This window comes from Molothrus ater, chromosome 6 (assembly GCF_012460135.2).
Source record: "Molothrus ater isolate BHLD 08-10-18 breed brown headed cowbird chromosome 6, BPBGC_Mater_1.1, whole genome shotgun sequence".
NCBI lineage: Eukaryota > Metazoa > Chordata > Aves > Passeriformes > Icteridae > Molothrus > Molothrus ater.
This window is the reverse complement of record NC_050483.2, coordinates 39,177,876-39,205,688: the sequence shown is the minus strand read 5'-3', so window position 1 is coordinate 39,205,688 and position 27,813 is coordinate 39,177,876. Positions and strand designations below refer to the sequence as shown.

At 40.9% G+C, this 27,813-nt stretch overlaps 2 protein-coding genes across 3 annotated transcripts; one reads left to right on the top strand and one right to left on the bottom strand.

The window, feature by feature from the left end:
* Positions 1-17: 17 nt before the first annotated feature.
* FAM161B (FAM161 centrosomal protein B) lies at positions 18-9,461 on the top strand. Its single transcript, XM_036383481.2, has 8 exons — positions 18-344; positions 1,522-2,084; positions 3,789-4,126; positions 4,519-4,646; positions 4,932-5,099; positions 5,588-5,687; positions 7,087-7,217; positions 7,436-9,461. The coding sequence occupies exons 1-8, from the start codon at positions 196-198 to the stop codon at positions 7,524-7,526; spliced, it is 1,668 nt and encodes a 555-aa protein (XP_036239374.1). The 5' UTR covers positions 18-195; the 3' UTR covers positions 7,527-9,461.
* Positions 9,458-27,727, bottom strand: ZNF410 (zinc finger protein 410). Of its 2 annotated transcripts, XM_036383482.2 has the most exons (10): positions 27,680-27,727; positions 26,293-26,502; positions 17,601-17,736; positions 17,077-17,310; positions 16,599-16,790; positions 15,596-15,755; positions 15,096-15,277; positions 12,344-12,433; positions 11,110-11,235; positions 9,458-10,559 (listed from the first exon to the last, which is right to left on the bottom strand). In XM_036383482.2, exons 2-10 carry the CDS (start codon positions 26,323-26,325, stop codon positions 10,375-10,377), a joined length of 1,338 nt encoding a protein of 445 aa, XP_036239375.1. In that variant the 5' UTR covers positions 26,326-26,502; positions 27,680-27,727; the 3' UTR covers positions 9,458-10,374. The 2 variants fall into 2 exon arrangements, with proteins under 2 accessions (XP_036239375.1, XP_054371039.1); XM_054515064.1 differs by lacking the exon at positions 26,293-26,502 and having other exon boundaries at positions 27,680-27,700.
* Between the last annotated feature and the right edge of the window lie 86 nt (positions 27,728-27,813).

Here is a 27,813-nt window from a genome sequence, read left to right as displayed (position 1 = left end):
CTGAGGCGGCGGCCCGCGGACGAGAGGGGGCTCAGCCGCGGCGCTCCCGGGCGGGGAGGCGGGGTCGCAGCCCCGGATCCCGCACTTCCCAATTCCTTTCGTTTTTTCCAGGTTACGCGACGTCCCCTCAGGCTGTAACGCGCCGACTCCTGCGTTTCCCGCCGCCAGGCAAGGAGCTGGGAGCATCCTATCGGGATGGGGGGCCGGCGGTCTCCGTTAGAACCGGGCGTACCGTGCCAGGCAGAGTTATGGGGTGACCTCGGCGTGTTCGAAGAAGATGAGGAGCTGGAGGGTTTCAGGAGGGAGGCGGAAGTTCTGCGTGAGAAGCTGAGGGAGGCTCTCAGGTAGGACGATACCTGGTACGGATGGCAGGATGGGGTGCAGGATTCCCTCTCCCTCTGGCCAGGGAGGAGGCGGAGCATGATGTCCCAAAATGCGGGTGTATAGTGCCAGAACACTGGCCACAGGTGTAGTCACAGCAGGGAGGATGGGTCAGTAGGTGCCCACGTAAGCAGCTTTCACCTAAAACACGAACAGCACAAATCCCCGCCTCACTCATCAGCTAATCATGCTTACAATGTGCCAGCAGATGACACACATTCTTATCCAGTATCCAGTCTTCAGAGCTGTGGGCTTTCCAAGGTCGAGCTCTCAGATGACTTTCCTTGTGGTTAATCTAGCTTTGCATTCACTAGCAGGTCACACGTGCACTCTTACAAAGGAAATAGTTTATGAAGAAGAAGAGACTGCAGCAATTACCAGCAAGTGTATTGACCATGAGTCTGTTCACACATGATCTGCACCTTCTGTCTCCCTCCACTTTTTTCCCCTTTGCTGTTCTTGGTCCATTCTGACTTACCTTGATCCTTCCTTTTGCCTGCATTTATTCCTTCCCTAAAACCTAAGTTTCACTCACTTTCACAATCACCCTCAGACATCCTATGAGAAGTTTGCCATTTTAATGAGACCCAGGATAGTCTCAGATGGGTTTTCTTATTACCAATAATATGGTCATCTTCTCAGGTACAAAGTTTCTAGCTGAACCTCTCAAACATCACACTAAAGCAGTTTCTTGTAATGACATTCCCATCAGCATCCCAGGAATGCTAGTGTTTGGTACTGTTTGTTGGGATTTGTGCATCTGTGTGCCTGATTGCCTCTCCTGCATTTGTCTGTTGAGTAGCTATTGGCTACTCAATTTAGATAACCCTAAAGCTGGAGCTTTATGGTTTGCTTGTGGCCTTTCTAGCAATAGAGTGCTCTCAGCATAATAAATTGCATGATAAAGCTAAGTGGGCCTAACTTCCATTTTATACATGGAAAACAAAACAAGCAAAGCTCTGCTCACAAACTTCGGTAGCAAAGCAAAATATAGAGCCTGAGAATGACAAACCCTAGGCCTGTCTTTCAACAACCAGCTCAGCCTGCGGTGTCTTTCTCTTAATCAGTAGTGTCTCCCTTCTTTTAACTCTGTTTTTTAATAATGTCACTAATTTCCCCTTCATAATGTGTTTGTCTTAGTCACACATCTGGTAACATAAGGCAGTCCAGTTCTTTGACCGACCTCACCTCAGACAGTACCTGGGATCAGCAAAAGCCTCACTTGTTTCCTAAGTCCCGCTTGAGGCTAAAAAGTGCTTCATCTCCCTGGATTCCTTCCATCACCATCCCTCAGCCTTTCAAAATGACCCTGCGGGAAGCTCGCAAAAAGTCCGAGTTGATGAAGTCATACATGTTCCTTGAACTAGACACACACAGAGACAAAAGGCAAAGCCAGGATGAAGCTGAATGTCAGAAACAATTCCGGGCACAGCCTGTACCTGCCCATGTGTTTCTGCCCCTTTATCAGGAAATAATGGAGCAGAATGAGATTCGCAGGCAAGCAGCAACACAGAAAAGAAAGGAGCTGCTACTTTCAACACAGCGGCCCTTCAGTTTTCTGGAGAAGGAAGAGAAAAAGAAAGAAGCTATCAGACAAAAATTCCTGGCAGCAGCAACCCCAAATGAGAGCTCCAAACAGAAGCAAGCCAGTAAAAAAGTTCCTAAATCTACTTATGACTCACTTCTTGGAGATAAACTGAAAGGTAACATGCCAGGGCTCTTTCTGTAAAAGCACCTCCCTGCCTGTCCCTTGCTGTCTCCATGCTGGGAGGTAAGATCATGGCTCGTAGGGAACCACTTGAGCCTAAGGCCAGTCCCCTGGTGTTGTTGAGTCTCCTGTGTGTCACCGGTCATTGCATTTTGTTTAGATACCCTTGCAGTAGAGTGCCCTAAGTTCAGTAGTCCTATATGAGTGTCAGCAACAGCAGTTCTGTTCCACTCCCCAGAAAACATGGGCACATTGAGCTCTACAGACAGATTTCCATATCCACTTTGCTGCCGATCGTCACAGTCTGGGAATCTTTCCCTGCACTGGATTCCATACCTTTGGTTACACTGAAGGGACTGAGATGATTTGTGGCACAAACATGAAGACAGATGTAGTGCCATAGGTCTCCAAGGTCCATGCAGTATCTTAGATCTGACAATTTTACTCCTACCCAAGTGATCCATTCTGCACAGAACCCCTAGGAGAGGAGACAAGTATTTCCTGAGCCCAAATCAGGCAATTAGTTTGGTTCTAAGTGATGGTGTAGTAGTCCATTCTCTCCTGCCATTTTATGATGTTTCCAGTGGCCTTCCCACTTGCACTCAGTTGACTCAGTTGCTAAAACAGGGAAAGTAGATGCCAGGACCATTCTAGTCAGGGTAGCCAAGGAAATGTTACTGATGCTTGCCTGTTTTCAGAGGGCTTAAGCCACCGCAGTTGAAAGTTTGAAGTAAGCAATTCAGACTTCATGCTTGAATGTGGGAACTAAGCCAGTCCTTAATAATTCTCATGGCTTTTCTCATTCTTTTCTCCTTTTTTATTGTTTCTGTGATTTCTTCTTGAGGATACACCAGTTCAGTTTTCATCAGAAAATGTTCTGTTTTAACCTAAATAGATTAGAAAGGTAAAAAGCAGCAAAGGACAAACCATTGTTCTATTTCTATCTGGCATATGAGAAGGGAGGACAAATTAACATTTCATACTTCAGGCAATGAATAACTATAAATTAACTCAAAACCATCTTATTTTGCAAACAGCAGTATTGATTTTTTTTTCCCTAAAAGCAAAAAACTAACCCTCAGCCTACTGTCTGCATTTTTATAAATATTTAGTGCTGCACAGGGAAGGACTTCAGTTTGATGCTATAATCTAAAGCATATTCTATGAAAGTTTGTCACAAAAGTCACAAAACGTGATCTATCCATCAAATATTCCTTACTTAAAAACTTTTCCAATATAGATTACATAGAAAAGCCATCATCTGTTACAAGTATACTTGAATGACACATTTGTATCACACAGTCAATATGGCTGAAAGTCCCATATAAAAAGTATGGGACTAGTATGGAAGATTAACATTTCTGCAAGACAAAGGAGACAAAGGACACAAGTTACCAGGTACCTTTAAGAATAGGAGAAGTCCTGCTCAGTTATTGCTCCAATAAGTAAAAGAGATATATAGAAATGAATGCCTAAGAAAGACACCCTACCATGGTTTTACTGGCATCTTTGAATTATTTTTCCCTGGGAGGCAGAGAAGAGAGGGGCTGAAAAAGTGGGGAAGGAGAGCACAGGATGTTTGGTCTCTCCTATATCTGTAGCTGCCATAATAATGGAAAGTTTAGACTTGGGCAGTGGCAATTTCACAGCCTTTTATGTCACTCACACTGTTCTCATTGCTTTCCTTTTGATCCTTTAGAAGCTGAACTCTACAGGGAAATCCGCATTCAAATGAGAGCAAAGGATTTGCTGGAGAGCTCTGTAGCTCCTATAGACACCAGCAACTGTCGGAGGGAGCCTCAGTCCCGAACTGCCACCAGAACTAAGCAGGAAAAACTTGGCTTCTTACAGGACACAAGTTTCAGCTTCAAACCACAGATTAATCCAGCAATACCAGATTTTGAAGAACTTTACTGGGCGTTTCAGAGGAAAACAGTAAGGAGACAAGAAATCAAAGAGCCAACTCGTAATAAGCCATTCAAGCTGAGAACCTCCAATCTCCATGCCAGGCAGAGGCAGGCTAATGAAAAGATAAAGGTGAGATAGCTGGATATTTCTGTGGTACTGCTTTCTCCTATCAAGATACCAACTTCTCAAGTTTATAGCATTTAATTATTAATGGTTAACATCCTGTGACATCTGCCTCTGTATTGAAAGTACTGCAGAATTCTAGGCCAAACAAGAGAACAAAATTCTACACAAAATGAGCTATGACAGCTAAGGCTCAGTCACCCTTTCATAGCTCTAATCATGTCTCCTTCCCCTTGTCCCTTAGCCCATCCACATGTAAATCTCTGCTGATGGAAGAGAGAAGAGTGAGTGCATTCTCATAGCCCAGTTGTTCTCTTTGGTAGGCAAATAACAGAGGAGATTCTGTACTAGCAACTGTCTGTGAACAAATACACTCAATAAAGTTTCATTTCTTTCAGGATTCTCAGAAGCTTTCCAAGGTTTCAGTGCAAAAAAGTCACTCTCTGCCTGGACTTTCCTCTCTCTCTTCCAACACCCTTCCTGTGCATATTACAGATGCAACTAGAAAGAGGGAATCAGCTATTAGGTAGGTAGAAAGTTGGTCTACAAGACTGTACAACTACTGACCAATATGGAGGAAAAAAACCCAGTGTTTTCCCTCATCACATCAGCTACATCAACAATACATTTCCGAAATGTTTCTCTGTCTTCTTTCTTTGTTAAGTGTTGCTCTGTCTCCCAGTTGCTTTGGAAAATGCACACTTGTACAGCTGAAATTTTACTTTTTCTCCTTGGAGGACTACAAAACTGAAATTCCCACCTAGCATCGGGCAGTCCACATGGGCTCATCAGTAACTTTTTTTCCATACAGATATGCCCAAGATAACAAAAAGGAAGGGGACAAAGAAGGAATTTATTGGCTGGAGAAACAGAAAATGAAATGTCAAGCTATGCAAAAGTCTGTGAACAGCCGAGCAAAAGCACTGGATCCTCATAAAAGTCTGGAGGAAACACAAAAGGAGAAGTTAAAACAGAACAGGTCAGTATCCTACTCTGCACAAAAATAACCTTTTGCTCTACTAACTGAAGATGATCAGATAATTCTTTAGGACAGATTGGGTATAAAAACATTCCTAGCCTAACCTTTTTTGGTTATTGTATCCATTCCACATTCATTTGGATATCTTGACAATTCCACACTTCTCCTTCCATAAAGAACAGTTTCCTTTAGATTAATGTTTGTAGAAACTAATTTGTACAAGCCAGTAAACTGTAATGTGTAGCTTGGTAAAGAACACATGAGACAAGTTTTTTTAAAAATGTGAACACTGTTTCTTGCTTGCAGTTTAGAAGAGCTTTGCTAATAGGTCCATAACTTGTCAGCAATAGGGTTTTTTTTCCCAGCATTCAGAATCAAGAGAATTACCAAAGTGATTTAAAGAATGGAATACTCACTGAGAATTCATCATTCCTGATCAGCTACAGTCAGAGGTAACCTATAGTAGACAGGCAATTTTTCCATTTCAGGCAAAATATGCAAGACAGAACAAAAGAATACAGAAAGGAGCTGGAAGAAATGAAGCTGCGAGTCAAGAACAGACCATTCCTTTTTGAACAGGTCACCAAGGTAAGTGGTCAAAGTCCCAGAACATTTCTGGGCAATAGGATAAATTGTCTTTCATTTAAGACAGGCGTTAAGAAATCTAGTCTCAAATTAATTCATGGATGAGAAGGTACAAACGGTCTCATAGTCTCTGGGGTGCACTCAAAATAATACATGGAAAACCCACCGAAGTGTACTTTAAATTCCTTCCTATTTTTTCCTTGAAAAAAACATTCAGGCTTATTTCTAGGAGCTTGCCAGTTCTTAGTATATATTGCAATCACAATATATGGTCTGATGAAAATCAAGGCCTTATCACACCAGAAATTAAATAAATACCTATTCTGCACCTGAATACCACAGAGTACATTTAGGAGATGCAAAATTTTTTCTTACAACCCTCTCCAGTTAAGCACTTTTTCTTTGTACATCCACTGCTGCAGAAGAACATTAATGATGGTTATGTCGCTTTTATCACCTGTAGGCTTTGCAATCTGGGGCTGCATTCAGCACATCTCAACCATCACACAGTACCAGCTGCAAATCTCTATTGCACCTGAGGTGTAGATAAAATCTGTACTGTATCTTTTTCCCTGGGTTTTCTCTTTCACTTTTATTTCCTTGCAGGAACTGCAGCTGGTTAGAGACAGTGACAATACATTGACAATATGCTGATTTAAAATTTCTCAACAGAAAGTACCCTCCTGCATCAGGCTTTCTGTTCTGATAATGGAAGCAGAGAACACACATGTGTGATAAATACTGGTAATATTTCCATGTACCAGATTGGTAAGAATTCACCATTATCAATAGTGTTCACTGATGTCCATACTAGGTTTCTATCCTTCCATATAGAACACCTTAATCTTTAGGGACTGGCCAGTCCCTCTGGAAAACCCTAATCTCAAGACTACATTGATTTGCAAGGTTCACTTGGAAACAGTGAGGATATAGGACTCAAGATGCTTGTTTTTCAATTGAGCTGATACGAAGCTATTTCACAGGCAGTCTCTATTTATTAACTTCGCTGTTGTTAGTTCTTACCACTTACAAGCAAATGTGCTTACAGAGTTTCACATAACTTGGGTTTTGCACAGGTTTTTGATATGAGTGTCAGAGTTAGGACTCAGACACAAGTATACCAGTCTGGTAAGACTGGAATGTGGTAGAAGGAGGAGAACAGAAGAAGAAGAAAAAAAAGAACTGAAGCAGGAAAACGTGAGCTCTGGCTTTGGGAGATGTAAGATACTGTCCTAGTGTTCAGTTTTGGTACTGTACTGTATGGATTACAAAAATTTTGGACAGGAGGTTGTGTTGTCCTCTTGTCCCCATCAGGAGCATCAAATGTACACTTCAAAACCAGTTGACTGTTATGGGGAATCCCCAGTTCTCTGCATTTACTGTTTAAGTTTCGATTTCACAGCATGATGCTCGTCAAGGAGCAGAGCGTCGCTACAGACACACCCTCCAGCAGGTTGGCCTAAGCGAAGAATTTGTAAGGAAAAAAGGAAAAGATGCCACTGACTTGCTGGAAGAAGACTCTGATGTTCACAGGTATTAAATGCAGTACAGCTCTTTTGTCTGTGACTAAAAATATTTTCCTTGTTCATGAATGCATTCCAATTTCTATAATCTAGTGTAGGAAAAACTAAATTAACTTCACTGCTCTTATTAAGCATTGTGGCTTCTCTCTCTGAATTCGTATGACTGCACCCAATTTCATATGCACAGGGCAAACCATTTCTGCCATTAGCCCATCACTATTTTTGCAGGCTGCCCGAGCCTCGAGGTGAAAAGGATGACTGTACTGAACAGGAAGGAGTACCTCAGGAGGAACTGAGCACAAAGGGAGTGGCAACATAAAAGCTTGCAGAAGAATCCATCAATCAGTTCTTGACTTCTTTGGTTCAAGATTCTCCAGGTTCATCCTCAGGAACTTAATAGTTTAAGCTGACACCTAAGAATTGCTGTGGGGTGAGATGGGAGAATTTCGTAAAGGGAAAAAAACTACTGCTGTTTAGAGCATGTCTTGTTCAGCCCAGCAAGCCCTGCAGCCTCCCATAGTCTTCAAAAGTGTCCCTTGTGTGAGCTCTTTCCCTTTAATGGGCAACAAAACAAGTTAGAGAGGTTGAAGCACTCCCTTTGGATAAAAGTAGATATGAAGGATTGAAGAGGTGCATCCTCTACTGTCAGCTCCTTGCATTCATGCCACAGAAGCACACAGGAAAGAGAGAATGCCTTCTACTGTGCTAAAGCTTTTTTTAGACACGTGTGGTAGAATGCTTTCAAACAACGTACTTCTACAAAAACAAGTATCAGGATTTGAGTTATCTTGGGAGAAGACTCAAAAGGTAGTCTTTCTCTGGTGTTAATTCTTCATTCACCCACTACAGCTCGGCTTCTTCCCCCCATTAGTAAGAAGCAATAATCTTCCTATATTAAAAAATCTCCCATGTTTCATGATTTGAAAATGTTTCAACATCTTACCAATTCAGGTCATTAATTTGGTGCAAAAAACAACCAAAGTTATGAAGAAGGTTGTAATTAAACACTTTGAATGCATCACTCTGAATTATTGTTGTCCTAATTGTATGATTACTGTGATATCAAAGATATATTTGGGAAGAAAAAAGATTAGGTGTTGCCTGCCAGGACGTTGCACTCAAATGCCTAGTGCACCTTGAAAGGGGTATTTCACACTTTAGTGATCCTCCTTTGCTTGACACTAATAACCATTTCAAAAATAAAAATCCGTGCCACCTGGAATGTTTTCTGAGAATTTTGCACTTTGACATTAAAATATTTTCAAACAGATAAAATGTTTCCATATTGCTCAATTTTCCTCATCAGTTATCTTTTCCTCAATTACTTAAATACAAGATGTGTCTCTTTTTATCACCTTAATCCTTTTTTCCTTACACTGTAACAACACAGCCTTATCATCAAGTCAGAAGTACAGTACCTGTCAGAGCTACCACATTAGACAAAGATATAAAACTGAAATAATGACATTTTTAATCATAACAAAGTACTAAATCCAAGGATTTGTGGCCCAGGGGTTTCACACTGCTACGTTACAGACTGAATGCACCAAACTGCAACATCCTCATTAGTGACTCAGTCTCCACACTGAGAACAGGCTTCAGCTCCTTGGAGGGTTCCAGAAAGGCTGTTACCAGTGTACCAGTTCCTACACAGGTGTAATTGTGTAGGACATCCAGAAGCTGTTCTTTCTCTGGGTACCCCCTGGAAAGGAGCAGTGATGTAACCATATTGTCACTGTGCCTCGCCACATTGAAGGAGGAAGGAAAGAAGATTACTTCCATACTCTAAGTCTGTGATTTAAAGCCTCTTTGTATGGATATATTTGGAGCAGTGGGACTGAAATTTTAATACATACATTTTAAAGGGTATTTACTAAAATTGGTTGCTGATTTCCATAATAATAGTTAATGGTGCTGAAAAAAGAAATTTCCAAGTATGTGATGTGAAAAGGGAAACCCTAAGAAAGGAGGAACAAAAGTTTAAATTATTATGCCATATCCTTTTAAAAAATACTAAGGTGACATGCATGAATATAATAACAAATAAATTAAAGCCTTCATATTGGTCCCTAAACTGAAATTGCAGAAATGTGATAAAAGTAAAAGCATCAAACTAAGTAACTGAAACTCACATCTCTCTTGCTAAACAAAGTTTTGTTCTGAAAGGAGGATTACGTTTCTGTAATCCTAAAAGAGAGCTGTAGTCTCTTAATATGTCTCAAAAATGGTATGGAAATAAAGAGTTTCAACTATGGTTCTGGACTTTTGCATTTTATGAAAGTATTTGGTTATATTCAGTTACAAGATTTACAGCCTGTTCAGCTAACCTACAAAAATACTGTAGAAAAGAAGACATCTCACTGGAGTATCTCCCACCAATTGCTGAGATGGCAGCCAAACTGCATCACTTTGATTCCCAGGTACCTGGTGGAGCTTCTGCAGGAACCTCCAGGTTACAATACCTGTACCAGCAGCAGCACTACCTTTCCATTCAGCTAGGGAGCAATATAAACTCTAGGCATTCCCTTTGCATAGAAGCTATTACAGATACACAGTACCTAAGCAAAACTCTGCATTCTCAGTAACACCAGTTATGAAGGCTCTTTAAGTTAACAAAATATTCAGAACACCATGTGGAAGACTCATTTAAAGAGCTTGATATACCAAAAATATTTTGGAGAAAAATTACTGGGAAAAGCAGGAACAGAACACATGAAATGTAACCAAATGATATCAAGTAGTACATTTATTTCATATAGTAAGTCAGCTTCTGACAGTGAGATGTATTAGAATATAGTCTCTGAAGGTAAAGGGTGGAAGGAAGGCCTGTTGCTCAAGATACTGAATATTTGAACAGTGCCTAGCACAATGAGGTCCTGGTCCTTAGCTGGGGCTCCTAGGTGCTCCAGCAAAACAAACACTTTAGGCTTTGGGGGATGGACTGCATAAGCAGTTTTGAAATGGCGTTCCACAACATGGGCTAAGTGACACCTAAGCAGACTTCACCTTTCAAACCTTGCAAGAGAGAAACTTGGTCCAGCAGATCTTCTCCAACTCCAGTTTTAGGATTCATCCACTATCTACCCACCCCTCTGTGCACAGTTAAAGCAATGTTCATTCATCCCGCTGCAATATGGTGAGCCTCAAGAGGAATGATGGATCCCATCTCAGTCACCACATATAAGAGGGCGGAAAAAAGAGCAGCTGGTCTCACCCTCTTCTACTCCAATAATTGACTCAGTGTCTGGCAGGTGCAGAGACTCAACGCCAAGGCTGGGCTGAGAGTTCATGGAGATGAGATTCTTACTATGCACTGTTGATTCTTCCAGCAAACTGCTGCCCATCAGTGACTCTATTGTGAAAAAAAAAAAGGGCAAAAGAGAATTCCCATGATGCAATTACACTGCAATATAAGCTACAATCCCTGCCCCATTTCAAGTTGTACTGAATTCTTCCCTAGACACCTACTTTATCCATTCCTACTCTTTGGGCAGCCAGTGCTCCAATGGATGGAAGATACTATATTTATTGTTTTGAACCTTACTATGGTGGGATCTTATGCAGGATTGTCTTTATCTTTAAATAATTCACATTGTGTAAAAACCCAGGCTGCTTGCAACAAGAAAACATAACCAAGGGAAGAAATCCACATAAAAAACCCCAACTAGATTCCCATTGATTTTGAAAACAATAAACATATCTGCCCCTTGACCGCCATACAAAAATACACCTTTGTCTTCTGTCCTAGAAAAGGGAAAGGTAAACAGTCCTTATCTCCAAGAGGACTTTTGTTTCTTACTGGCTTGTGGTCTCATATTATGAGGACAAACATCTCTTCTTCAACTATCCACTAATTTTTTTCCTGCACTTTTCCCCCAGAGTGAGTGTGCTCCCTTCTTTACCTGGCTGTTCTCGCTCCCTGCTGCCAGCTGTTCCAATTCGGGAGTGGTGTTTCCTCATATGCACATTTCTGCTACCACTCTGGGAAAATGTCTTCCCACAAATTTGGCACTGATGGGGCTTCACTCCTTGGAGTCAAAGGGGGAAGAAATATCCCAAGAATTACCAAACTGGGAGAAGAGACCTCATCAACTAGGAAACTAATAACAGTTTTGAAATGGCTGTTAATACCACTGGTGGTAATTTATCAGTAAAAACCAAATGAGACGTATTCCCATCTCCTGGAGGGCCATAAGCTTCTAGAATAGAAGAGGTTTAGATATCAGTAATGGCAGTTGTTGGATAACTCAAGTCTGAAGAGTAACAAAGTCTTCAAGTCAGACTGATGAGAAGCAACAAGTTATTTCAAATCATTTACTCATTGATATGGAAATACTTGATGTCCCACATATAGAATAAAATGACCAGAGTCAAGGAAGCTGTCTCCTGCCATCACACAATGAATTGCAGCATCTGCTTTACATTACTGAGCAGAGACTTGATGATGACTTGTCACTATGAAAGGATTTTCATTTTACAGAGCAGTTCATCATTTTCACAATACAAGCATGCTCTCCATACTTCTTGACTCAATGGCATGGAAGCCAAGGAGACAGGACAGAAAGAGCATGGAGAACTCAATCCCAAATGTTATTACCTCAATAAAATCTCCCATTCCCCAAACATACCATTTTCATTGTGTGCTGATGATATTTATGACAGATCAATCAAAACAGAAGGCAGAAGCTTTGAAACACTTGTGAAATACATTTCCACCTAAATCTTTGTCCAATTACAAGCATGTAGTAGGAAAAAAAAATTGAAAACTCTACCCATTTAGAAAACTCTACCTAGGAAAACCTACCCAATTTAAAGAGATTTCAGATTCAAATGGCTGTGGTTAATATACAGAGATGCTAGAGTCTCTCTTTTAAGTAACCAAATGGCAGCTATGAAAAAGATATTCAACTTAACGACATTTTAGAAAAAATTTTTAGAATGTAATTTCAGTTTAAAAATAGATACAACCTAAAAAATTAAAATGTACAGGCTACAGGCACCACAAAAGGGAAGTCAAAAAACACTATGACCAAAAGTTCTGTAGAAACCAGGATTTTTCTAAGGAAATCTAATCAAAGTCCTACAATAAAGGTCTTTTTTCAGACAAATCACAGAATATCAGATGAAGACTCTTACCTGAGTGGACAACCAAATGTTTCCGAAGACTGGAGTATTCAGCAAAGGAGCGACCACATCCCTGTGCCTGACACAGAAAGGGTTTTTCCCCTACAAGGGAAAAGTAAGTTCTTAGATTTTGGGATCACAACTTAATCTGATTGCCCAAGTCCCTGAGAACAGCCTGGACATCTCTACTCCATTCTCCCATTTGGCCTTATGTATATCAGAGTTCCATGGAAATTGCACATCCTTCCTAAGTTTCCTAAGGCTTTTACAGCATTCACTTCACCAGAGGAAACAGAGGCATTATTTTAAAATATTCTTAGACCATCATTCATCGAAACTGAAGCACTGTTTCTAGATAATCTTCCAAGTATATAAATAATAATAGAGTAATATAAAACTACTTGATCTATGATGTATCTTCTATTTGCAGTTCTCAACAACCAGCTCTCTGTTCCACACACTCACAGGGTCCTACTCCCTTTCTGCCTCTCAGTGCCAAAAACCCCATTAACTGTATTTCCCTTCATATCAGATTCTATACTTTGTTTCAGATCAGGCTGAACTTGCCAAAATCCTGTGAGAGATGTGTCAGTCATTTATATCTATGTGAGGAGGAACTGTAATTCAAGGCACGAATTGTTCTCATGGGCTGAAGTTTATATCCCAGCTATTTTGGATTTATTTAAGTTATGATCAACTGGGAGGTTACTACATTAATGCAGTGCAATAAAATTAATCTGTTTTGAACACTCTCTTAATAAAGCTAGACATAACGTTTGCCTGCAACATCCCACTAAAGAACTCAATATACCATGTTTAACACTATGATTTCAAGTCTTTAACTGGACCCCTGTACAAGAGTAATAGCAAGACCACAGGAGATTAAGCAAGCTATTTTAATAATTTATTGTAGAACATATATGTAGTTCTTTCAGAGTAAACTTGTTTTTAAAGATATTTCTGCTGTGACTTTGCCTTTAGAACTGTTCTCCCAACACCTCATTTATTAGCCTCTTATCTACAATAGTATTTGACAGCTTTAAGCAAAAAGGATCAACACAGCATGTTCCAATTGGTGTTACAAAGCTGAAATATGTAGCAGAGTCTCAAACACTGATTGTACTTTCAGGCTTGCTAAAAATCTTTAAAAATTTGGAAAAACTACCATTGACCTAAACAACAGCACACAGTTCCATCTATAAGACACCCTGGAGCTACTTACACCTGCAATTTGATAACACCTTTGGTCTGATCAAACTCTTGATTCCACTTTATCCGTTTGCAGTTTAGAAAGCTACTATTTACTCCTCCAGAAGCTATTACTCTGCTGGTTGCAGAATGCTCTCTTATCAGGGAGGATTGTGCATGTATCAGCTGGGCCTATTAACTTAATCTGGGAGCTTGGCTGGGAGCTGTAAATGCAAAAGAAAACTGCAAAAACTATGGCTGCTGTTACTACACATTCAAAATTTTATTATTGGGATACACAATTTTTAACTACATCCCAACATCTGCCCCCAGACCATGTGTTCCAGCTAGACTGCACATACTTTAAAATAGCAGCTTTTTCCTATGTGCATCGACACACCACATACCATACAGTCGTGTTTAAGGCAGGCAGAAGGCACAAACAGCTGCTGGCGACCCACATAATCTGTAATTTCATTTTACCAGGGAGGCCTTGTTCTCTCACACTTGTCAAGGTTATTTTGAAATGTTAACCAACTGTAATACAATGCTTGCAAGGCCATCAGGGAATCTCTAACAATATTCCAAGAAGCCTGAACAGGGCCATTTGTTTGAGTGTTGCGATAACCCTGAGGCTTAAAAAACTAAACAAACAAAATCACCAGATTATTCACTATGAACTTTGCAGGTCATTAATTAAATTGCTGGTCATTATTATATTGCTGGTCATTTCAACAGTAACTTTTGTGCCTCTCTCAAACAACTTTCTAGTACAAAAATACCTAAAGCACTTTGGCTGCTATACCAACTTCTAAAAATACTGACAGGCAGGATCATATTCTCCAGAGGAGCCATCATAAACAAACCATGTATAAAATACAGCACTACGAAATAAAGTTCTTATTTTATTTACTATAAAAAGCTGAGCATGAATTGAGAGTGTACAGGCTCCAGTATACAGTAACATCCCAAAATAGCATTGGCACAAACAGCAGTCTGCACACCTTCTAATTAATGCTTTTTTCTACTTTTCTTTGCTCCTATATTTTTGCTACTCATTCCACTGCATTCCTCATTTCCCCATATGTCCCAAGTGTAGTCATTCTAGAAGCAGCATAGGTAACACAAGCTAGTCAGTCAGGCAGATGTCAGCACAGCCCCTACTATCTAAGCTATTGAACCTTTCAGGAATTTTAAATAACCTCTTTACAAAACACAATTTCAGAAGTCATGTTCACTAACTATTCCCTTGGTAACAGTCTAGTTTCACACACCCATCCCTCCATCACACTACTGGAAGGGAATCTTCAGAGTACGTTCTGAGCAGAATACAGCATCACCACACACCATTTGAAAGGTAAAGCCTGTGTGAAACTGTACAGGATAGTAAAAGAGATTAGCACTTGATTTGGCCGACCTACAGATCAAGGTGAATTGACAGAAAAGGGACATTAATGAAGGGCAGAGGTAAACAACATAATACTTTCAATAGTTTGAGGACAGAGGAGGAAGTGGTTTATTCCTCAGGAAAGACCCCACCTCAGCAGACCACAAATAGGTGAGGTCTAAAACACACCAGTGTGAATTCGTAGGTGGTTCTTCAGATTTCCAGCTGTTGTGAACTGTTTACCACAGCCCAGTTCTGTGCACACAAAGGGTTTTTCACCATTGTGAGTTCTCATGTGCACCTTCAGCCTCTGCAAGACGTAGAAACTTTTCCCACAACCCTCTGCTGGGCAGGTGAAGGAGCGGTCGTTACTGCAAAGCAACAAAAAGCTGTTTCATTACCAGCTACTGCAACGCATTTTTTCATGAACACTTGACTTCTTTCTTTTATTAAATATGAGTACCTGTTAAAATACAAAAATTCTAAACCAAACATAACAAGGACCTGCAAAATTATCTAAATCTAATCCAAGTTTTTCAGCATAATTGACTTAAAGCACTCAACAGACCTAATATTTCTATGAATAATGCCAGGCTTTCACAGCTTCTTAATGTCAAAACCTAACATTATCTCAAATACAGAGTGCATTTTTTCAAGGCCATAACAACAAATAGCTTCATTCTGCTCACCGGTGTGTTTTCAGATGATACTTGAAGTGAGCTGGCCATACAAATGTCCGATCACAGCCCTCAACTGTGCACTTCAGCTTTCTTTCCACACGAGATAAATGAGGAATGGGGCTTGAATCTTTTGGTGGCCCATCTCCTGTGCAAAGATGAACATTTTCCCCTGGAAAAAAAAAGCCCACCAAAAAAAAAAAAAAGATCACTATAATGGGTCAAGTTTAATAGAAAAAACAGCATCATATACGATACAGGATTGTAAATCACGTGTGTGTCTGGCTACTAACTGTTTAGGATGTCCTACATGCTGCTGCCTAGCCTATAGCAGGGATCAGACACAGATTTGCAAACCCTACCAGGCCCATAAACTATTCCCAACAAGCCATCTGGATCAGATCAGCTGCTACCAGATAAGGCTTATCACAAAAAGAATAGAAAGCCAATGCACCAGAAATGGTAAAAATGGTCTCTATATCAATATCAAACAACCAATTTTAACTAGCAGCCAATTTCACCTATTAGCTAAACTGCTTTTAAAAACACCTCAGCTAAAATAAGAGGTATTGCATTTGCGTGCAATTATTTATTAAAATAATTAATTCTGAAGCCTGCGACTAAATCCAATTATGAATTCTCCAGAAAACTGATCTCCAAGCTCAGTGGAGCTAAAAAGAAAGTATTATTCACAGTATGTATTAAAAATAGGCTCTTAAAAATGAAAATGAAAGTTGGAAATCAAGCAGATACAGTCAGCAAGATATTCTTTACATGTACTGGAGAACTAGTAGGCTACAATGAACAGATGGTTCCGCTAGAGTTCATTCCCCAAGAAAAAATGAGAAGCCTATTTATAATGAAGAAAAAAGCATAATTGTTCTGTATAATTCTGTCACTGATGAAGATGTCATAAGCGATTCAAAGCAAGAGAGAAATAGAGAAAGAGACAATGTGAAACTAGGAGTCTTGTACGGAACATTCAACTTTGAGCCACAATCTGTGGATCTCCTACCATTATTGCTTGCTTTGGCATTCTTTGCGAGCTGTGCCCGAGTGGCAGCAATTAAACTGTCATGGGCCAATTCCTGCACTCGTAGGAACCATGGGGTACTGCTGTCTGTGCTATCATGGGAGAGAAAGTCATTGCCAGAATCTTCTGCTTCATCTTGAACAAACACCAAGTGCTCTGCGGGAGACCCCAGCCCTAGAAAAGACAAATTTGTGAAACAATAATGCAGCAGAGGGAAATTTCTTTTGTTTCTCAGAGATCAGTGCTCATAGCATGGATGAAATAGCTGCCCTGAAAAAGTCTCCACTGACCTCTACATTGTAGAAAGATGCTGATGACTAAGTGCCCCTAAAATGTCCAATAATGCCCAGCAAATTTCATGATCTTTCCTCTTCATAAGCAGCAGGGACAGATTTGTACTTGTATCTCCTGCATTCTGCTGAGACATATCCAGCCAGATGACAAACAGAAGGACAATTACCTGCTCTTGTTAGGTTGAGAAGAATGAATGAAGTGCTGTCGCTGGGCTGGAAGTCTTGCAATAAACTAGAAGTTTCTGGAGTTGACAGAAGTTCAGATGGTTTCTGTACATTCTGTGCCCTTGTTTCCTCTCCATCAGGGCCTACATTTACCTGGAGACTTCTCAAGACAGCAGATGAAGAAACATCTTTGGAAGAATTAGTGTGACTTGGAGAAGTGAGATCTCTTTCATCATCTAATGAGGAAAGTGAAACCAGAGTAAATAAAAGTAAAAATACACCGTGACTAAAGGACACCTATGAAATTATTTTTCTAAGAAAAAAAACCCAGAACTTGAGAGAGAAGGGAGGAGGAAGTTTCTAACTAGTCAGACTTCACTATTAAATGAGAAAGTTCAGTCACTCTGCTGGACTTGCTCCTCCATCCCTGGAATGTCGTATCAGCAAGAGACAGTGGGCCCAAGTGGTGAAGTAAAGACAGTTGTATGAAGGGCAGGGTCACAAAGATCTGCCACATAGATCTTACCTGGCAACATGAGTCTGTTGCATTCTGAGGTCTCAGTAACAGGAAGCAAAGAGAGACAGGTGATGTCTTTTGGTTCTGACTCCACCAGTCCTTGTCCCAGTGGAATAGAAGTATTTTGAACAAACTGAACCAGCAGCTGAAAAAACATACTGAAGATTAGGTCAAGAGCAGCACAAATCATTTAAAAAGGTACTAAATCCAGTCAATCCAGTAGTCCCTACTGTCTTGTAGGAGACATTGAATATAATACCATGAATACACACAGATATAAATGTAAACTTCTCAATTTACATTAATACAAGGAAAGAATTGTTTGTCATCTCTGAAATACCTACAAACTTCTCATTCAACATATAATAAAACAGCTCTGGATCATTGCAAAGTAAGTCTAGGTAGGCTATATTTCTTTTTAATTTTTTACCACTTGATACTTTATTATGGTCTAACATTTCAAGGTAATGTTTTCCACATTCAGCCTTTGGTACAGGTATTTTTTTACATCATTATCTTTAAATACTTAACTGAAAGCTGGCCTTTTCTAAACTAAAAAAAAGCAATCAGAAAAAGATGTCTATCATATGGCTATTCAAAAGCAGATAACAGTCAGAGAAACACGGTTGGGATGACAAAGGGAAGAACACAGACAGCCTTACCCATCCAAATCAACTACTCCTAAAACCATGAAAGATGGACAACCAACCCACCCACTAAGGGGATTAACAGAAGAAACCCTCTCCAAAATACTACACAAAACAAGGGGGACTATTGCATAAAGAGGTACAGGACTTAAACTGAGATGCATTCCCTGGGGAGGAATTTGGGACTGGTCAAAAGATTTGGGGGGATTTGTACAGGACTTATAGGGCATTGTTTAAGGGAAAGGCCAAAGGCAGGAAAAGGAAAAGATCAAGATGGATCAGGGCAGAACAAACATAAGAAAATGGAGAGGGAAGGATAAAAGGGGCCCATTGCACATAAGCAGGAAGTTGGTCAATTCAGTTGTCTGGCACAGCCTAACTCTTACACTCCATCCTGTCTTCTTATTAAACTCCATTCTTACCTGCTTCCTGTGTGGTCCTGCTCTCTCCAGTGGGTCTCCAGTGGCAAACACTAATTTCTAGTGTGTGTCATATTCTAATGAACCCCAAGCCAGCCTAGTTAGCAAGTGAAACTAGAAGTGTGGGGATACATCCCAAAGAAATCCATGAAGGTTTTCCTTAGGCAGCAACCCTTGAACACAACCAGGTACTTTGTGTCGCCCATGTTTCTGAGGATAAAGCTACAAGCACTCGCCTGTATTCATTTTGATTTAACAAAGGAAGTGCTGCTGGGAGTTAGGAGATAACACAGTCTAACTTTTGCAATAAACTGAACAAATTCTGTGAACTGCATGAGCTTTTTTAAACACTGTCTCAAATCCCTCCCCTGTAGGGATTTACACTTTAGAAGCACAGAAGGGGGCCAGTTGTAACACACCCAGTCACATACTCCACATTTCAGAGAAAATACTGCTCAAACCCCACACGTAGGACCTATTTGTTTGTCTTTAATTTCTGTCAAACAAATTAACTCATATACTGACATTCTCAGGGTTTTTTTAAAACACTGAATGAAGAAATATGGACAGTAACAATACACTAAAAAGTTTAACCTCGAGTTCCTTATCTCTACAAAATTCCTTAACAAAAATCCTGCATTCTGCGGATTCTGCTGCTGTCTGGCAAACAACTGTATGTAGCAAATTTTTACCTTTGGCATTTAGATGGAAATTGTACAAGATAGTTATTCAAAAGCTACTACCCTCATTGTGACACATTTTAACATGCAGTCACAGAGAGCCCAGATAGAGTTGTCCATGCAGGGAGATAGTTCATCAATGTCAAAAGAAAAAGACTAAAAAATCCTGATGTTCCTAATGTATATTTGTGATTAAAACCCAACAGTCACAGATAATTTGATTCTTATTCTGTATGTTGTGATTGTCTTAGTACTTCCTTTTCAGAACTATTGGCATCTAATTCCAAATTATTCCTGTGGCAGACAGCAGCCTTTTGAGTCTCTCTTACATCAAGAAAAAGTCTGTTAAATCAAAGAAACTGTAAAGAAAACAAACAAAATTGTATTTTGTGCTCTGATTTCTCTGTGTTCATTTCCTCTCACAAAAACACTAGAAATACTGATGCTTTCTCAAACACTTTTAATCAAAGAGTTGCTGCTGCTGTAGGAACCCTGAAGCTTTAACAGCCCTGATTGGTCTCCCTGGGACCTGCACCCACACTGTCTCCCTAGGGGCTCTTTCTAAGCTCAGCCTGGGCCAGTCATTCCCTTCCTGAGTTGATCTGTAGGTTTACCTGTCTCAAGCCCTGTCTGCTCAGATGCTGCAGTATTGTGCCCTGGTCTGTGAGGGCACTGCCTGGGCTGGGATCACCCTTGACTCCCTGCTCACCCCTCCCTTAGGAGCAGGCTGTCATCACTGACAATTATGAAGCTACAAATTAAGTCCTGCAGTCATTCAGATGGCAATGTGCCATTTGAACTAGGCCACAAGCCAGATGGCAGTTTGAAAGGTTAGAATTGTTTCATCTTAGATATTAGAGTATCCAGAGGACCTAGCAAGAAGATGAATCTATTTTTATGTTGTCAAAAAAACATGTAGGCAATAAGAGACAGGCTCCCCCCCCCCCATACCCAGGGCCATGCATTCTAATTAAGGATTAAAAAATAGGAGAAAGAGAAGTAAAAAGAAGTTAGGAATAATGTGCAAGGCAAGTAGAAAAAAGAAGTAGAGACTAAAAACTGTGAGCACTAAGATTTAAATTACTGGATTGTCTTTTATGCTGATGAGCCCTACTGCTTCTCACACCACCATGAAACACCCACTTTATGGACTTGCCTATTTTTATACAAAAACTCCTAAATGAAACTTGCCTCCTACAAGAACAAAGCTTTGCTTCAAACCCTCCACTTCAACATAGCAATATTAAGCCACTAGAGAAAAGCAAAATGTAGCAATCACAAACAGATGGTCAAAAGAAAGAAATTCCTTTTAATTTGCTTTGTAAAGTAATGACAAACTAGTACAGAGAATTATGAGAGGGGAAAAAAAAAGCAGAAGGAAACAAACCAACATGAATCATGCCCATTATTAAAATGTGGAATAAAAAAACCTCAACCCTGCATATAAACTAAAGCAAACCAATCATCAACTCAAATAATTTGGACAAAATAAAAAGTTTTCATGTTAGTTTTATCTTGACAGATTTTTTCCTAAACCTTCCTATTCAAAGTCATTGAATACCTTTGTGAACAACCACAGCAACTGGAATACAGGAAAGAACTCATTACAAACATTGTGTCATGCTGTCTTAAGCTTCTTGCAATATGGTTTTGTAGCTGCAAGTAAATAGGAAATTATAAGGGTATCTGGTAATTGGCTATTCAGCATAGAAATCTAGGAACAGGACAGGTGATAAATTAAATGCACAGATACACAAACACTAACAAACTCCAGCAAACTGCAGATAAGAGAGAGTGAAAATACCCAGAACTCCTGGGACACTGATGGATGGGCCAGTACAGGAATAACTTGAGTGTGACCTTGAAAAAATTCAACCAGAAACTTTGTAAGGAAGAGGAACAATGCTATCTTGGGTTACCAGAACCCATATCTCATTGGCAAGAGCAAACTTCCTATGGGATATGGGGGAAATTCTGGGACTGGGTAAAACATATCAAGGTATCTTGAGTGGAGACTGTGGGATTGTGAAAAACTTATGGATGTTTAGGGGAAGGACCAAAGGCAAAGAAATGGAGGGATCATAGGTGAGAAACAACTATTGGGAACAGAAAGGGGATTGGGGACAATACTGATTGACCACATTAGCAGGCTGCAGGTTGCTGCTCTGCATCACCACTGGGGTCTATCTCATCCTCTCTAATGCTTTCTGCTCCTAAATGGTTACTGAGTACATTCATTTGATTAAATTCACTTTGGCATAGCCTGTGAAATAGAGAAAAACACCATCTGGAAACCCAAGAACCTGGCCAGAGGTTGAATTAAAAAGCCCAAGGCCTGGAGATGGATACTGGAAGAACTCAAGGTTTGGCAAAGAGTGGACAGATGCATGACCACAAGTATGCATGTCAGCCAAGGGAGGGCACGTGTGATATGCTAGCAAATGTCAAGCCTTTTTACCTGATAAGAAGGGACAGGATTAGGCCATTTGTGGCCTTTCTTTTCCATGGGAATGCCATTTGTGTTTGAGTGTGCTGGTAAAAGCCCTATCCTGCCACACAGCCATAATGTCTGTACTGTCTGTGTGTGCACAGGCACATTTTTGCAGTCCAGGCCCAGGTGCACTTCTGTGTGCACCTGGGAACACTCTGGTGGTCTCATGTCTGAAAGACCAGGAAGGCAGGAGCCTCCTAGATGATACAGTTTGACAGATCCCATAACCAAATAACATCTGGCGTCACAAACAGGCCCCAAATGGGCTGTAAATATTCCTGAGATGGTCACTGTAGAATCCCTCCATAGGGAGGAGACTGATCCACTATGACCAAAGTGCTAGAATTAGTAAACAAAGCAGATAGGTCATCTTGGGACACCAGAATAGGCATAGTTAGGGAAACTGAATGTACAGAATATTGACAGATTACCAAAGGAACAATAAGAGGTGTGAGGTGGCTTTACTCTATAGCTAAGACATCCCTTGGAATTTGAAATAAATTTTAATATTGCAAAAGGACATCCTTAAGAGACTGAAACTTTATGGGACAGTTGTGAATCATACAGAGAGAATCTATAATCCTTGGAGGGCAAAGTTCATATGATGATAGAATGATATAATGAATGATATTGATATAATGAACTTTATTTTTGCTCTGCCATATCACCTTCTTGAATATACTCTCCTTTAACTACTTCAGCTGAAATGCCACATAACTGAAAATTCTGTAAATAATACAGTGAACCTATTAAAAAATGTAAAATATTTCTTGGCTCTGGTCACTAAGCAAATACTTGTTATCCCTGCTGGTCAATACGAAATGGTTGGACAGGATTATGCCAGGGTCTATCACTACAAGCAATGTAGAATGCTTGTGTTACCAAGAGACTTAAATAATGTCCCTGACCTGAGAGGGGAAAAAAAAAAACACAACAAACAACAACCAAAAAACTGTTCAAATAATTGAGAACCTCTACTAGAAATCCTTAACAACAACAAAAAACACAACAAAATAAAATCCAAAATACCCCAAATCAAACCAGATAAACAAAACAAAAAACAACAACAACAAAAACCCAAACAAAAAAAAAACCACCAAAAACAAACAAAAAAACCAAAAACCGAAAACAAAACCAAACCAAAACCACAACCAATCAACCCAACAAAACCAGAAACAAATGATGACATGGCCACCTGGGATGGGTCATAAGTTTGTCCCATAACAGATGATTCAAAAGACAAGAAGTGTCAGGCAGCTGCTTTGGCTGAAGTGGGGATTGCTGGGAGGGACAGAGTAAGAAGGTTCTCCAGAACCTCAGATCTATCCTCCCACTAGACAGCTGGAGAGCTAGACTAGATTGCCAGAGCAGCAGGGACCATGTCTTTAATCAAAGCCATTCCTGTTCTAAATTTAACCAGTGAACCACAACAAAATAGAGAGGTCAAAAGAAAATTTAGTGGAGAGGGAGGAGAAAGGAGGGGCTGGAGCTGAAGGGTGTGCAGGGCAGAAGGCTTGTTACCTAGAAACCGGGATGTCCTCCTCCCATACAGCCTCTGGGGAACTAATTAAATCACAAGTGTCTCTCCTTGTGCAGTGCTGAGGAGGAGAGAAAGGAGAGGCTAAAATACCTCTCTTCGTCCCCTTTTCAATAACTAATTCAATTCACAGAACAGAGTTGTAATTCATTTGATTATGCTAGGAGTTACCCCAAGAGCAGAAAGCACCCTGTACTGGACCAGTATGGTGGAGGTGACTGGAAATACGAGTAAATGTGATAAATCACCTCGAAGGCTTAAAGCATGCAAAATGCAAATCTTAGCAGTTCCCTGAGGGATGATAGTTACATAGCTTTGGGGGCAGGGAGTCCAGAGGAAAAAGCAGATCCATCTGTTCATACAATTGTCTCCAAGCAACTTTGTAACTTCTTATGAAAGGAGGATTCACCTCTACTCAAGCATTAAATATTTAATGGTATGTTGGTGGCTTCTTTAGGGATAAAACCAGTAGCAAAGAAGTCTATGCAATAGAGACATAGTGCTTTGATTCGTATCATCTAAATGTCACAGAAATACAGCTAGCTCTTAATTAATATACTTCTCACATGGTAGGGTATATGAAAAAACATCTGTGGCTATAAGAATTGTGGTGCCATGGCTCACTAGAGGATATAAAATCATTATTTACTTTCAGAGACATTTGAACTGCTATTTGGGAAAAGTGTAAAAAGGATATTTACCAGTCTCACATCAAAGCAATAGAAAATAGTACTAACTTAACACCCAAGTTTCATAATCAGGACTAAAAAAAAAGGGTATATATACATGGACATAAATCAAAATTTTTAGTATAAAATAGCTTCAATCAAGATTGAGGAATATGGTTTAGAAGACAGCATCTACAGAAAGGATACCCTCTGCAACAACCACTGTAACTTTTTTTATTTACCAGGCCTGTTTCTTCTGGAGAATAAACAGCTAACTCTTATTATGGGCTTGCTGGGAAGGAAATGCAACTCTGCCATGAGGAAATAGGACTATTATGTAAACAGGCCTAATTAACTAAGACCTTACTCAAGTTGAGAAAAGACAAGGCCCAGTTACAGCTCCTATTTGAGGAATGAGCAATGAGCATTCCAACTGTCCTGGTCCTTGACTGTCGGAAATAACCTAAGGGAAAGCACCCATTCACAGACAAAAGTAACAAAGTCCTCCCACCTTAAGGTTCAGAACTCAGAAGGAAATTGAAAGAATGTATGAGATATATCAGTGACAAGGCAAGAGAGAGGAACTCTGCAGATCGTGCTGAGACTACTCAGAGCTGCTAGGAATTTGCAGCTACTTTTCCTGAGCTGTGTGATTGGAAGGGCTTTGGCTGCTCTGTTAGAAACAAATGCCTTAACATATCACATGAGCTGTAATGAATTACCAGCATGTAATCATCATTCTTTTTAGAGTACCAGTTTAAGATACATGCTGCATAGTTCATAGGGATAGAAACTCAAGACTTTCGTTCAGAAGACTCAACAAAAACCATTCAATTATGTCTTGCAAACTTCCCCAAAAAGTATTTCATAGCTGTACCATATCCTCTGCTCTAGGACTTCAGCCATCTGCAGAGGTAAAGCTGAGAACCAGGAAAAGCAAGAACACCAAGTGATAAAACCCCTGCATCTTTAAGTGGGGATCTCTAGCACAGCGAGCCAGCTAATGGCCGTTCAACCTGAAAAAAGGGGCAAGAAATAGGAGAGGCAGGAGGTGGTGGTGGTGGTGTTGAATGTAACAAATTGCAAACACTTGTATCTAGCACATTAAAGGTAAGAGTAACAAAACCCAGAACTCCTCAGCAACTGATTAGTGAGTCACTGCCAGAGAGACATCTTGTAAAGGTTCAACCAGAAATTTTAACTGGTAAGAAGAAAAGCTATCGTGGCTTATCAGAATGGGTCTCATATGAGAGACCAAACTTACTATCCAATACCACAAAGACATCAGGATGTATTAAGCTTATTATGCTATGTTTAGGGGGAAGATCAAAGGAGGAATCAAGGTAGATAAATTAAGAACCAGGGGTAGGGGGGAGAGAAGAGACTCCAAACATATGTTTGCTGTGCCTGATCACTGCAGTCCCTCCTATGTAATTACCAAAGATATTCCTAAATATTCTACCCACAAGTGAGTCCACTGCTAGTGAGCTTCTAGTTGACTAATGCAAGTAGGAGGCTTCCACAGTCTGGAAAAAAAAACCAAATACTATTCCAGCCAGAAACTGGCTTAAAAGCCCTGGCTCTGGGCAGAAGGACTATAGGCCTGGCAGAGATGTGAATGTGAGTATGCACAAGAGTCGAGTGATGAGGGTGCAGCTATAACCCACCAGCAAACCGTGGCTGTTCATGCTTTCCCTGCACATGTGATAATCTGTATGTTCATGCTTTACCTGATTGTGGCCAGCTGTTTATGCACAAATGTCCCTGCAATTCATGCCCAGCTGAACCTGGAACAGTCCAGCAGCCTCACACCGAGCAGCCAGGATCCCCCGTGTGCTGCTGCCTACCACTTCTGCCAACTGCTGAATGGCAACAGGAGTACTCTGAAGAACAGGACTGGCTGATGCTGATAGAATAATTCAGATTGTCCAAAACCAAGTAGAGCCAATTTGGTTTGAAGGAAAGAAATAGTCAATTCGTTAATTTATTTTATTCTCATAACAAAAGAATGCTGTAATAGTAGAAAAAAATGTAACCTGAGAACAGGCAAGAATATTGGCTGATACTTGAAAGGAGGTGAAAAAAACTTGCAATATTTTCTAATTTTTTACCATTTAAATCAAAGCATGGAAGCATTAGAAGATGTCACTGAAAACACTTGGAAAATTAGTATGTAAGCAGCAATCTGAGTAAACTCATTGACTCTAAGTGTTGCCCACAAACATTCCTGGGAACCAAACTCAGTTCATAATTGCTCACCTCAGGTTTGGATTCTAACTCATCCGATAACATTGATTCAAGTGTCCAACTCCTGCAGCTGTTCTCAGCAAGGCACAGATTTTTTTTTTAATTTTTTTTTTTTAGTTCAGAGAGAACAACACTCCCTGCTTATTTTCATATTTTCCTAAGTGCAAACCAGTGTGGTGGTCCTTCTGCAAGAAGCTCTGCTGCGGAAATAATTAATTTAACCTAAAACAACAAAAAAGGAAACATAAAGAAAGAGGAACTGAAAAACAAGAGCAAAGCAAAAAGAAGTGAACATGTGTTGATGCAACTGTAAAATATACTTTGAGGTATTGGTAAAACTCATTAACTGAGGTTCCTGGATTTCTATTTTCACTGAATCAAGAAAATAGCCTTTAAAAATTAATTTCACGGTGTTAAGATGTTATTTACCACATTTTCTTTGCAATCACTAATTTTTAATGGATAATTGCCTTGTTTGTTCTGGAAACTTATGGGATCAACTGCAAATCACATAAAGTATGCAAGATATGAGGAAGCTGAATTCCCAGTCCACAACACAATGGAATTACCCAAATTATTGATAAAAGGGAGCCATATACAAACAACCTGTCAGCAGGAAACATCAGTTCTTCCTGTCAGTCGAGATATTTCACGGAATCAGAAATTTAATTTCTTGGTGAGCCCAGATAAATAGAACTTATTTCACAAATACACATATGATGCTTGTGCTAAAAGGGGAACATGAGAACAAGCTTTTCTTGCCTGCCAGGAAAACACTCACACACTGCTGATGGGAGAAAAATGTGAACTACATACAGTTTTTTCCCCTTTCCAACACAACTACCGGTCTATCGACTATGTTAAAAAGTAACGAGAATACTGGATCAGCTAAAAAGAGAACCTAAAAGCCTCCCTCTCACACTCCTGACAGCAGCACTGCAGCACGGAGCTTCACTTGCCGTGGAGGGGCAAGACACCGCACACAGCGAGCGAGCGCAGAGTAAGTCAGCCCTACGCTCGCAGCGGGCCCGGCGCTACCCCCGCGGCCGCCCGCTGCCCCTGCCAGCCCGTGCCCGGCAGGGCGGGCCCCGAGCGACCCACGGGCACCAGAGCCAGCGCTGCCTGGCCCGGCTGCCCACGCCCCGGCCGGGAGGAGCCCTGCGGAGGCCCGGGGAGGAACGGGGGCAGGGCGGAGCGCCGAGGCCCGGCGGGGCAGGTGCCACCCGCCCCAGGGCGGGGGTCCGGCCGCAGCCGTGAGGGGCGGCCCCGGCAGCGGGGACAGGAAGAACAGGAGGGCCGGGGCGTCCCCCCGCGCCCCGCGGCTCGCTGGGCTCCCGCACCCCTCGGGGGTCGGCAAGTCCCGCAGGAGCGGCCGGACCACCCCCAGCACCCGCCTTACCGGCATCTCCGCCGCCCGGACGTGACGAGCCCCGGCCGGAAACACCGCGCGGGCTCGGGGCGAGCGCGGGGCGGGGCGACGCTGCCGCCGGCTGCTCCCCCATCGCCCCGAAAAGAGACAAGAACAGCTCGGTG

What these genes read in the sequence shown, in the direction of transcription:
- FAM161B (XM_036383481.2), top strand. Translation starts at nt 196, where the DNA reads ATGGGGGGCCGGCGGTCTCCGTTAGAACCGGGCGTACCGTGCCAGGCA. An exon ending in AAGCTGAGGGAGGCTCTCAG is followed by an intron (nt 345 to 1,521) that starts GTAGGACGATAC and finishes TGTTTGTCTTAG; the next exon opens with TCACACATCTGGTAACATAA. An exon ending in AGGCTAATGAAAAGATAAAG is followed by an intron (nt 4,127 to 4,518) that starts GTGAGATAGCTG and finishes CATTTCTTTCAG; the next exon opens with GATTCTCAGAAGCTTTCCAA.
- ZNF410 (XM_036383482.2), bottom strand. Translation starts at nt 26,325, where the DNA reads ATGTTATCGGATGAGTTAGAATCCAAACCTGAG. An exon ending in ACATTTGGTTGTCCACTCAG is followed by an intron (nt 11,236 to 12,343) that starts GTAAGAGTCTTC and finishes TTTGACTCCAAG; the next exon opens with GAGTGAAGCCCCATCAGTGC. An exon ending in CAGGGAGCGAGAACAGCCAG is followed by an intron (nt 10,560 to 11,109) that starts GTAAAGAAGGGA and finishes TTTTCACAATAG; the next exon opens with AGTCACTGATGGGCAGCAGT.